Below are 11,879 nucleotides of genomic sequence, written 5' to 3' on the forward strand. Positions count from 1 at the left end.
AGTTAATAAAATAAAATGCAAAAATAAATGCAACGTTTTCTATGTGTCATACATAGGTATACTTACACATTATATAGGTAATTTTAATGAATGACTCTTTTGGATTAAAAAGATCGACTTTGATATTAGAACAATGGTGATGACTGCCTCAGGGAACACTGGTTTTCCTGTGTTGATAAGTTAGCAGTGGGTCTGCATGGACTCCAGGTGGCCTCCTTCCATGACAATACTACACCAGAGGATAAAAGTGATGCTTCAGTATGGAACAATGAGTCACTAGTGCTCAGGAAAACAAATGAGTGAGTGAGACGGACATGCAAGTCAGTGTGAATGCAGGTTTTAAGGTTTATACGTCTAAATTCCACACAGTAGGTGTTATTAAAATGAAATTGCATGTATTTCAGAACTGAAACACAGAATACCTTGAAGTACTGCCATTCCTTAAATTCATTCAGATTACAGTGTGTAATCATAATTTTGGATCCATCAGGACCCTTCGTCAAACACTGGTCATACTGCATGAGTTGATTGGCTTCGTTGATTCGGAAAAGCTAGTAAAGAAAAAGAAAGAGAGAAAGAAACTTAACTCCTATAATTAAACTCAATGACTATGCTATTTCTCTACCATGTTTCTGTGTGTTCAGAACTGTAAGTCCAAACACAGGAATTATTCATTTTGATGGTAGTAAAGACCCCTTCTAACTCTTAAAGGATTACGTTCTCTAGCCTCTTAGATACAGAATGGGTCACTAACATAGGAATTTCGTACCAACGATGTAAGAAAATGAAAATGTGGAAACAGACCTGATAATGCTTCACAATGTAAATCAGAGACAAGAAAAATACTCACATAAGGTAGTAAGAGAATATACTAGTGAAATATACATGATTGGCAACAGCATCCCAGCCTACTGGGGGGAAGATGTGGATACTGTTAGGGAGCTAGGCTTACATAGTTACACACTCATGCAAGAATATATTCTAATCTCCTACATCGGACATAAATTCTAGATTCTGGTTGTTTACATGAAAACCAGTACTGCTCTTATCCCCTCATTTAAGTAAACGTTTTAGCACTGTCAGTTTTTCACAGAATGTTTTACTTTACCAAACAATCACAATCACCAAATGGAAAACCAGGCTAAACCCTGGCTCAGTCAGCTCAGCTGCTTCCAGTGCAGACGGAATTAATCGCAAAGCCCGGCTGTTTACCTGATTCCCGCCCATCCTGTGGCAGGGGCCCAGCTCAACAAAGCCTCCGTTTGTCTTCCCCATGCTGTCAATGCAGTACACAGTTTCAAAGCCTCTGATCTAAAAAAAATGAACAAAGAACCACAGGGAAGGCGACAGTTTAGACTCTAATAAGCTCTCACGTGGCTTCAGCGAGCTTCGAGTTAACCGGGTCCCTACTGTCCTGTCAGGCCTTGAGGAGCTCGGAGCTACAGTCATCTCTGAAATCACTTAAGTCTTGAAGTCAACACGAATGAGCTCATTCCAGCTGAGGGTCTTGGCCTCCAGATTTTGATAAAATACCACAGAAGAAAAAAATACAAAGATACCATTAGTACCATTTCAGATTCGTGATCATTCACGTGAATGAGAAGGAAATAGAGCAAAGGGAGCTGACCATGGCGGTCACAGACACTGGCCCCCGTGTCTAGGCCAGAGTGAACTTGGGAGGTAAGGCTCCCACTGCCGGCAGCAGCCTCCAGGGCCTGGGCAGTGAGGCTCCTCTCTGACTACGGATGTCGCAGTTGGGCAGCAAACACGCGTTTCCATGTTTGAAATGCACATTTTGTAAAAAAAACAAAAACAAAAAAACCCACAACTTTTTCCTTATTGGAAATATTATAGATTTATATCTCAATTATAAATTACTACTGTATTTGGATAAAATGCTTTATTCATTCCTTCAGTTGGCAAACACTGACTGAGCACCCAGGAAGGTAAGAGCTTCAGAGGAGAAGCAAGTCGGGGTCGGAGGCTCTGCTGTCTGTAGAGAGGATATGGGCGGAGCTGGAGGCAGCCCCGGGAGAGGACAGGGCAGGGGTTCACCCTGGAAGCTGCAGGGAGGGTGCAGAAGTGCCTTGTGAGGTGCAGGGGCCAGCGTGGGGAGGGTTAAACCGAACGTGTGTTCAGGGTGAGACTGTAAAGGGAGGATGGAACATTCCATCTGTTCATTGGCTCACGCTTTTATTTATTCATCAACTATTACGTGAGTGCTGTGTCAGGCATGCTGAGGGCTCTGATGCGCCAGTGCACAGAACGGATCGGATCCTCGCCCCAGGGAGCTTACGCTCTAGGAGGGAAGGCCGAATATAAGCAAAACCGTAACAGACACGTTAGAAAGTGACAAGTGAGAGCCGAGAAGAGACAGATGAGCAAGTTGGCGGGTGGGAGTGTCTCGGGGGGCAGGAGGTGCACAGAAGGCCTGGCCATGCCTGCAGACGCTCCCTCTGCTTCCCCAGGGAAAGCATACAGGGGGAGGGAAGAGCAGGCGGGTGCAGGTCTGCGGGAGGAGGATGAGCGGGGAGGCCGGCCGGGCTGCAGTGCGGCGGGGAGTAGCAGCGGGGGAGGCCGGGGGCAGCGGGGCCCCCAGAAAGGGCTCTGCCCCCAACCAAGGAGTGCCCGGGGCCGCCTCGCGGGGCTTGGAGGAGTGACGTGGCCCGGCGGCCATGTTGACAGCAAAGCGGGGGCAGGCAGGGCTCGTCTCAGTGGGAGACGTGGTGGCTGAGAGCAGAGGGAGGAAGGTCGGTTTCTGGAACTGGGTGTGGAGTGTGAGAGGAGAGCAGTCAAAGAAAGCTCCGGAGTTTGGGGCCTGAAGCATCAGCACGGGGGTTGGCTGGCGGGTGGGGGGGGGCGTCCAGCCTCACACACCCTAGTCTGGGCTTTGGGACAGAGATTTGGGTCGAAGGGGGGGGCATTTGAGAGCCCTCAGCATGTGCAGGGTGGACTCTGAAGCCTCTACTGGGCAAGCTCACGGAGAGAATTCATCCCTTCCACGGAGAAGGCAGTGTGCTAATGAGGTGTTCCCCAGAGCAAAAGAGAAGCACAACGCGGTCCCGACTCCCAGGGGCTTTGGTCTACTTGGGAGTTAAGACAGAGGTGCAGAGAGAGAGAGAGCGAGAGCGAGCAAGAGAGAGAGGGTGGGGGGAGGGGGGAGAGGGAGAGAGGGAGAGAGAGAGCGAGGGGGGGAGAGAGAGAGAGAGAAAGAGAGAGAGAGAGACAGAGAGAGAGAGAGAGAGAGAGAGAGAGAGAGAGAGAGAGAGAGAGGGAGGGGGAGGGAGAGGGAGTGAGAGAGAGAGAGAGACAGTGAGAGAGAGGGCAAGTGCAAGCGCTAAGTGCTGGGGCTCCTTAGGGACAGATCTGGCCTCTTTCCTCTGTATCTTTCTCATTCTGTCCCATGAAACAATCTACCTGCTGTTGGATCCAAATAAACGTCTTTAGATGCACATGTGGCCTCCTTTCTGGGCCTGAGATCTGGACGGCCCAGCGGGGTGTCTGCTGGGCTCTTCGTGCCCCCCTGGTCCCTCCGGGTCCCTCCCCAGCCGCCCCCTCTGCCAACCTCCCCACCCTGGCAGCCACCCAACCCGATACTCAAATAAAACCAAACCAGCTGTCCTGCTGGCCCACACCCTCCACTGCCCTGCCGGTCAGGGCGCTGCCTCCAGATGAACTAAGCACCCTGACGGGGCCTGCGTCCCACCACCTCCACTGTCACCACCCAGTCCCAGCCACCATCACTTCTCCCTGGAACTACCCCACTGCTTCCTAACCCGCATCCTTGCTTCCACTCTTAGGCCCCACTGTGACTGAAAACACAGCATAAATGGAATCCCATCACCTTTCTGTTTAAAGCCCTCCTGTGGCCTCCCACTCTCAGGAGGACCGCTGCCCTCCCCATCCGCCCCTGCGCCTCATTTCACCTCCTCTGTTCTGCTTATCAAACACGCAGCAGAGCCTTCCCGGCTCACAGCTGGCAGGCACACCGGCATCCTTCCTCGGAGCACCCTTTCCCAGCTCTCTGATTCGCTGGCTGCTCATCGTTCAGATCTCAGACCCACCGTCACCTCCTCTGAGAAGCCTCCCTTACCGGGTCCCTGAGTCCCCTCAAACAGCAGCTGTCTATTTCCTTCACAGCCTTTTCCACCACCTGTCACTACACTCTGTTTTCTGTTTCTCTTTCTGTCCCACTGGCATGCACACTCCCTGAGGAGAAGGTCCTTGCTTGTCACATTTTCTGTCTAGCGGCGCTCAAGCGCTATTTGCTGAAAACATAACTAAGCAAGGTCTTGTGGGCTTGAAAGTTCATGGGGTGTTTAATGCACCTACAGGGCAGCAGATAAGGCACAAGAGTGGGTGCATTCAGAAAGGAGGCTATAGAGGCAAGTTTGAAGAAACAAAGACAAAGCAACACAGATCAAGGCCTTTGGTTTTCACTGTTTTCAGTTACCCTCAATGTCTGGGTGCCTACTGCACGTGGGGCCTCCGCGTAGGTCACTGGGACACGGCGGTGAGCAGGGCCCCGGGGCCCTAACAGACGGTGATTACGAGTTAGGACAGGATGGCAGGCCTGAGTCTCGGGATGGAGTGGGGAAGCATAGAAAGGCTTTTCACTGTGGGCAATCTCCACATGGGCAGTGTAGGGTGGGTAGGAGGTCGCCGAGAAGGGAGTCGGGCGAGGGGTGGGGAAAGACAGGAGCTGAAGGGAGCTGACAGAGTCCCGAGCAGAGCAGACAGAAGGGACTTGGGGCGGGAGGTCAGTGCAGGGGAACTATCCAGTGGAAAGGCTGGAAGGTTAACAGCTTTTCACCAAAGTTTCCCCCAAGAATTCTTCTCTCTCCTCCAACATTCCCGTCTCGCTCTGCTTTCTCCCAAGCTCAGTCTCCATACACACACACTTTGAGATCTGACCCCCGGCTGATACTCACTTCTCCCCAGTCGACATTTTTGGGCGGCAGAGGGTAGTGTGAGGTGATATCATAAGCTATTTCTTCCATGAACCATTTGAAACTTTTGCAGTTGTGATCTTCTCGAAATTTCTTCAGCTCTGATATATCCCCATATGGTAATGCCTTTGATTCAGGGCGACTGGCATAGAAGTAGTCTTTATACTCATCCCACCAGACCTCTACAACTCTGACGTAATTCTGGGAAAAAGAAAATTAGCGTCATTATAAAAACCAAAAATATTTGTACTGTCATAAACAGCCTCTCGTCGACATATGAAATATGACCAACATACGACAAATTCGTTTCAGTAGGACCCGATACTTAATTACAAATTACAAATGCAAGCGAGCTCGTGACTCTGACATGTCACTGTCACGCGTGTTCAACCAGAGTGACGGACACAGAATCTGGTGTCACTGTGCCGAAGGTCCCATACTCTAAGATAATACATTCTTTTTTTTTTTTTTTTTTTTTTTTTGCGGTACGCGGGCCTCTCACTGCTGTGGCCTCTCCCGTTGCGGAGCACAGGCTCCGGACGCGCAGGCTCAGCGGCCATGGCTCACGGGCCCAGCCGCTCCGCGGCATGTGGGATCATCCCGGACCGGGGCACGAACCCGCGTCCCCTGCATCGGCAGGCGGACTCCCAACCACGGCGCCACCAGGGAAGCCCTAAGATAATACATTCTTTCCTGCTGATGGAGCTGAGCGCAGGGGGTTGGTGAGAGAGGCTGGCTGGCACCGGGCACCCCCCAACCCCTGAACAATCTCCTCTCTGAGGACCATGCTGCTGGCACGTGCGGGGGGAGGGGTCTCCCATCAGAAACCACTGGGACAAACAACAAACACATTTCTGAAAGTGGCTCTGCCCATCTTGTAACAGCTGTATCTGAACCACTGCACCGCAGCCCAGAATTAAGTGGATATTTTCCCCATGGGGTGCATTTTGAAAAGCAACTAAAGAGCAATCATGTAAGTTGACGTGTGAGAACTCACAAGGATCTAACTTCTACTGTTTCACTGAGTGAGCACTCGTAGGCGTGAATCGATGCGATGGACGCAGCACAGACCCAGCGAGGCCCTTGCGCTTGGACATCACGGGGCAGCAAACTTTATAAAGGGCCCGGGAGTCAGTCTTTTCAGCTGGGTGGCCATCCAGTTTCTGCTGCAACTACTCACCTCTGCTGCTACAGTGAGAAAGCAGCACAGGGAACATGCGAACGAACGGCAGAGCTGGGTTCCGACACAACTTTATTTACTGAAGAAGGCTGGGTTTGGCCTGCTGGCCGCAGAGCAGGAACATCTAGTGTTCTGATTAAATTTTCTCTTGGCTACAAGATAACTATCAAAAGGGTGCACGCCTGGCCGTGGGCATGTTTCTGCAAAAGCCCATGGGCTCAAAAAGTTTTAAGCGGCAGCCTCCTAAAAGAACACAACATTATTGCTAAATATTTTGAATTCTTGCAAATCCACCCAAAGTTAGACACAGTCCGTGTCTTCCAGGTAGTCGTGAACATGAAGAATTAAGTGCACACGCATAAGGTTACGGCAACAAAAAGGAGGAGCGTTTAATTGTTTGGGATGGAGAGGCGGCGACGGCTCAGTCCTGAAGGAGCGGTCAGCCAGGAGGGACTGGGACCTGGGGCAAAGAGCAGTGCAAATATATGATAGATCATGGTGCATGTGGCGTCCTGAAAGAGGTCTATCACCATAGCTGGAATGCAGGATTCACTGAGAGAAAAGCTGCCTCGGTTTCCTCCTTTTAAGATGAGGATAATTAAGACGTTAATCGGTGCGAAGTGTTTAGATTTGTACACACAAAGCACTCACGAAGTGTGAGCTATTAGTGATACTACTGATCGTTTCCAAGGGCTTTGCACGTCACCCATTAGCTGACAGCCATCCGAAGGGTCCTCGCAGGCAGCAGACATCAGATTCAGATTTGAGGGGAATAACCGGGGCAGGGAGTGGAGGTGGCCCGAGGGGTGGGACAGAGGGTAGAGAGCCACCTCTGAGGGAAAGTTAAAAGCTCTGCTCTGAAGAGGCCAAGTCTGAAACATCTGAGGGCCATCTAAGAGGAGGGTTCTAGGGACTTCCCTGGAGGTCCAGTGGTTAGGACTCCGCACTTTCGCTGCCAAGGGCTCGGGTTCGATCCCTGGTCAGGGAACTAAGATCCTGCGTGCCACGCGTTGCCACCAAAAAAAAAGAGAGAGAGAGAGAGAGGTGTTCTCTAAGACAGCTGACCGTAAAGGTCTGCAGCTCAGAGAAGACCACCGGCTGGAGAAACAGCCCTGGAGGGTGGAGGGGACACGCAGAAGCAGAGGACAGAAGCCGCTGGTGAAGGCTGCGTTTGCTGGTTAATCTGACAGTGTTGAGTGTTTCCCTCTCGTCTCTTTTCCATTTCCTTGTAGCACCGGCCTTCCTGAACTGACCTGACTTTCCATCAGTTCTTCGTGGTTGTGGGGCGGGTTCCAAGGGCGGCTGTCTTCCTGCAACGCCGTCGGGCCCAGTGTTAACTGGCTGCTATCTCTGTCTTACTGCGGAGATTTAAATCTCGTCCCCTGTCCTAGTGGGGCTCCGTTTGGCCACTTCTAAAAAACTTTGGTCGGTTAGAGGGCTGTGTTGGTTCTTAAAGCCTAGTCTCTGCTTCTGTTATCTATTCGCTTTGGGGAACGGTCCTGAGTTGCATCCGTAGCCAAAAATAGACTTCCTTCTGCTTTTGACTTGGTTAAGGGCTCCAGAAAATGAAAGACACCACAGTCATACGCTCTTAGAGTCTATGAAAGCCGCCCAAACAAAGGGCTTCTAAGTTGTCCCATCAAAGAGAGAGGCCATCGTCCTGCCAGCATTGGGGCTGTGGCCTCTGTGTGAAGCTCTCCTGGTCTGTCCCTGGTTTGAGGGACAAAAGTTATTCATTCACCTTTTGCAAGCACTGTTGAAAAATGTGATTTTGTTTACTACACAAACTTCTATTATAATTACTTTACTTTTCCAAAACCAAACAAAAATAGTGTTTCACTCACGTGTGACTAAGAGACGTTGGTATTTCCCTTTCAACGACTTTCCTACACGGTGTCAGGTTTTAAAAATTTGAGTTATCATTTTTTTTTTTTTTTGCGGTACGCGGGTCTCTCACTGTTGTGGCCTCTCCTGTTGCGGAGCAACAGGCTCCGGACGCGCAGGCTCAGTGGCCATGGCTCACGGGCGCAGTTGCTCCGCGGCACGTGGGATCTTCCCGGACCGGGGCACGAACCCGTCTCCCCTGCATCGGCAGGCGGACTCTCAACCACTGCGCCACCAGGGAAGCCCTGAGTTATCATTTTTTAAAAAAAAATTTTTACTGAAGTATAGTTGGTTTACAATGTTGTGCTACTTTCAGGTGTACAGCAAAGTTAATCAGTTATACATATATTTCCACTCTTTCTTTTAGATTCTTTTCCCATATACGTCATTACAGAATATTGAGTGGATTTCTAAAATCTGAGCTATCTTAACGGAGAACATTCAATACCATTCAATAATGGAATTCTAATCAGAGTGGGATACAAGGAATAATCCTAGAAAACAATAAGAAGTTTCATGAATAAGCCTAGTCTAAGTGAAAAGTGAGAAACAGCGTGACTGCTTCAAAGATGTCGCCTGGCCAGCGAGCTGACATTACGTGGCCACGTGGCACATACGTGTTAGCTCCCTAGCCTTCCCAGTTTTAACCGAAAGACTCACCTTTAGGGTAGGAGAAGACCCGACATAGACAGGCGGAGGGTTCCCCTGCCAGCCCTCAAGACGGTAGATGTGCCCGACACGGGAACAAGGGACAAACAGTAACTTGCCACCGCACTGCCAGATCTGTCAGGAAAGACACACGTGGCAGCTGTCTCAAACGCCCAATCTGTCCTGTAAACATAAACCTAAAATCTAAATTAGACACAGGGTCTACGGGGAATTCACCAGCTAAACAGATCCTACGATAACTTCTTGTTTCTCAAGCTCACATACTAACAAAGAGGCCGCTGGGGAACGCAGGCGCACAGGGCACCCAGGGGCCCGTCCTGAGCCCCTGCAGAGCCACGCAGACTCCTGCGTCCTAACGCGCACTTCATCTCTCCCGGCGCTAACACGCCTCCTCCCACCTGGGGGATTGTTACCATAACCGCCTAACCGGCGGCTCCTTCGCCTCCGCTTGCCTCTACTCAGGCTCCCTTATTTATAGCAGGAGATTAGGCTGCTGCAGGGCAGCTCTGGGTCGTGCTCTCCCCAGCTTAGTCTCTCCCATGGGTCTCCACTGCCTGTCAGATTAAGCCACAGTCTCTCAGCTCAGTACTGAAGGCTCTCCTCACTGTGGACCTGGCGCCCCTGCCCACGCCATCTTCCTGGAAGCCCGTCGGATTCACACTGTCAGCTTCTGCCAGACGGTGGGCCCCATGCCCGCCCTGCGCCTTTCCCCGTTCTACCCCCACCTTAGCTCGGCCCGTCTTCCTTGTTCTGCCTCGAAAACATCCTCCAGCATGCTGCTGCCTCTGAATCACACCACCTGAACGTCGGTCTACCTTCTGATCGTACTACGCATTTAAGCAGAACTCTCATCTCTCATCGGCTGTAAGTTCATTGACAGCGAGGACCGAGCTCCTCCTCTTCTGTCCCTCAAAGTGCTGAGCACCGGACATTTAAGACAAGAGGTAACGCCTATGTGTTCAGCTCACACTGGAAAATACTTCTTTCTTTCGGGAAGTGGCGGGGGGCACGGGTGGGTGGGTACTGCAGGAAGGCAGCTCCAGGGTCAGTGTGAGGACACACGATCACTGTTGGGGTCTACCTCTGTCCTGAGCTTCAGCAGTGGATGGTCAAACGGAACCCCACACCTGCTGATTCCCGCAAGGGCTCCTATCACAAAAGGCTCCGAGGTACGGAAAAGCCTTTGCGGGTGGGGCGGGAGGGGAAGGAGAGGAGGTATTTTTACTTCTGAAGCTCGCTGGCTTCCGTTTTTAGCTGAGCCAAGAACGTATGTAGTAAGTTTGGAGCTTGCATTTTTGCCTTATTTTTCCCAAAAGGCAAATATTTTTGTTAGTCTTTCCTTATAATTTAGAGAAATGCATTAAACAGGTTTTTTGTTCTTTTTTGCCCCAAAGAAACCAGCCTTATCTGAAAGTCACAAGAATCCATAACTGCTTAGAAAACTGCATTTGTTTCAATGAAATGTTACCTTGTATGAGATCTCAAAGTTTTCACCACCCCAAATCTGGAGGCCTGGATCGTAGAGACCCAGCTCGAAGAAGAAGTCTCGTTCAATGGCGAATAATCCTCCAGCCATGGCTGGGGACCTAAGAAAAAGAAACGCTGAAATAACTTTTAAAGACAAACCCCCAATACCCCTTCAACAACAGATAACAAGCCTTTATGGAATACAGTATAAGTAGTGCATAGAAGAGACAAAACTGATGGCCAAACATTAAGAAATTATAAAGCCTTCATGAAACAATCTGTTCATAATTCCTTATGAATTTACTATAATTTCTAACTGAAATCCTGTTAGAGTTCGTTACAAATTAGAGCATTACATCATTCCGCCATTAGAGGGCGCCTTGGTTCCTTTGTTTATTTAAAAATTAAGCCTTAAGAGTTAGTTAAAATAGAATTTTCTCTTTCACTCCTAAAAATACTGAGCCATACAGCCGTGGTCTGCTAAATGTTCCTGAAATGATTTATGAGTCATTCTGGGATGAGTGAAACCATACACCATGGAAGTAGTCTCTCATTTTTTAATTTTATAGCTCAGTGGCTTGCCAAATAAGGGTGTAAATCATGGTAGAACAGCCACGGTTCATTCAGAGTTTGCAAATATAGCACAGAAATGACACAGGAGCATTAGACACAGCTATTTACTGTGTCAGGAGGCAGGGCTGCCAAAGAGTGATCTGTGGTCCTTGAGTGGGACCTTGAATTGGGTTCTTTTTAGAGACAAGAGAAAAAAAGACTTGATAGCTTTTTAGGGCAAGCCACTCCCACCGTTGGGAATAATTTTCACCCCGTACCGTTAGGAATAATTTTCACTCCGTTCCCCCTTCCCCTGGCAACAATGAATTATCACTGCATTCGATTCTTAGGTAGACCCCTCCATTAGAGCCTCTTCATCAGCACACCTGATATTCAGTCTATCACCAATTCCTACTGATTCTACCATCAACACACATCTTGAACCCACTTCTTTCCAGCGTCACTGCTGCCATCCTAGACCAAGCACAGGAACCCCGATATTATCCTCCGCTCTCTTCTGCCCCACCCAAGCCCCAGCAGGCAGCAGGCAATGCCTCTGTGCTCTGCCTGACCCCCTCCTGTCCCAGGACCCTGGCTATGCTGCAGTCTCCTGAACGGTCCTCCCTCCTCCTCCACAGGGCAGACTTATCTCTCAGGGCTCGGCCTCAGCGTGGCTTTTGAGACACTTTCCATGAGCTTTTCTTCTCACCACTCGTCACACTTGCTGCTCCAGTTATTCGTGCAGTTAACTGTTTAATTTCTGTCTCACCCACTACATGTTAAGTGCCACGAGGGAACACATCTCTTTAAAATTTATCCCCAGAAAATAGCGCCTGGCACATAGTAAGCATTCATTAAATATTAAATAAATAATGAAGCACGGGGCTTCCCTGGTGGCGCGGTGGTTGAGAATCCACCTGCCAGTGCAGGGGACACGGGTTTGAGCCCTGGGTCCAGGAAGATCCCACATGCCGCGGAGCAACTAAGCCCGTGCGCCACAACTACTGAGCCCACGTGCCACAACTACTGAAGCCCGTGCACCTGGAGCCCGTGCTCTGCAACAAGAGAAGCCACTGCAATGAGAAGCCCGTGCACCGCAACAAGGAGTAGCCCCCACTCGCCACAACTAGAGAAAGCCCACGCACAGCAACGAAGACCCAGCAAAGCCAAAAATAAAT

At 50.0% G+C, this 11,879-nt stretch overlaps 1 protein-coding gene across 5 annotated transcripts in view; it reads right to left on the minus strand.

Annotated features, from left to right (window-relative positions):
* Window positions 1–11,879, minus strand: part of GALNT7 (polypeptide N-acetylgalactosaminyltransferase 7) — a 117,953-nt gene that overhangs the window by 6,054 nt on the left and 100,020 nt on the right. For 2 of the 5 annotated variants that reach the window (XR_009541705.1, XR_009541704.1), the window contains exons 7-12: window positions 10,151–10,268; window positions 8,674–8,796; window positions 4,932–5,150; window positions 1,213–1,311; window positions 423–551; window positions 67–229 (exon numbers count right to left, since the gene is read on the minus strand). Coding sequence is in view for 2 of the 5 variants with exons in the window: in XM_060155816.1 (XP_060011799.1) it covers window positions 423–551; window positions 1,213–1,311; window positions 4,932–5,150; window positions 8,674–8,796; window positions 10,151–10,268 (688 nt within the window). In the remaining 3 variants the exon portion in view is untranslated. Of the gene's footprint in view, window positions 1–66; window positions 230–422; window positions 552–1,212; window positions 1,513–4,931; window positions 5,151–8,673; window positions 8,797–10,150; window positions 10,269–11,879 lie in introns of those variants that run through there. The other 3 variants (XM_060155816.1, XM_060155817.1, XR_009541706.1) reach the window with 2 other exon arrangements.

Source organism: Lagenorhynchus albirostris, chromosome 7, assembly GCF_949774975.1.
Source record: "Lagenorhynchus albirostris chromosome 7, mLagAlb1.1, whole genome shotgun sequence".
NCBI lineage: Eukaryota > Metazoa > Chordata > Mammalia > Artiodactyla > Delphinidae > Lagenorhynchus > Lagenorhynchus albirostris.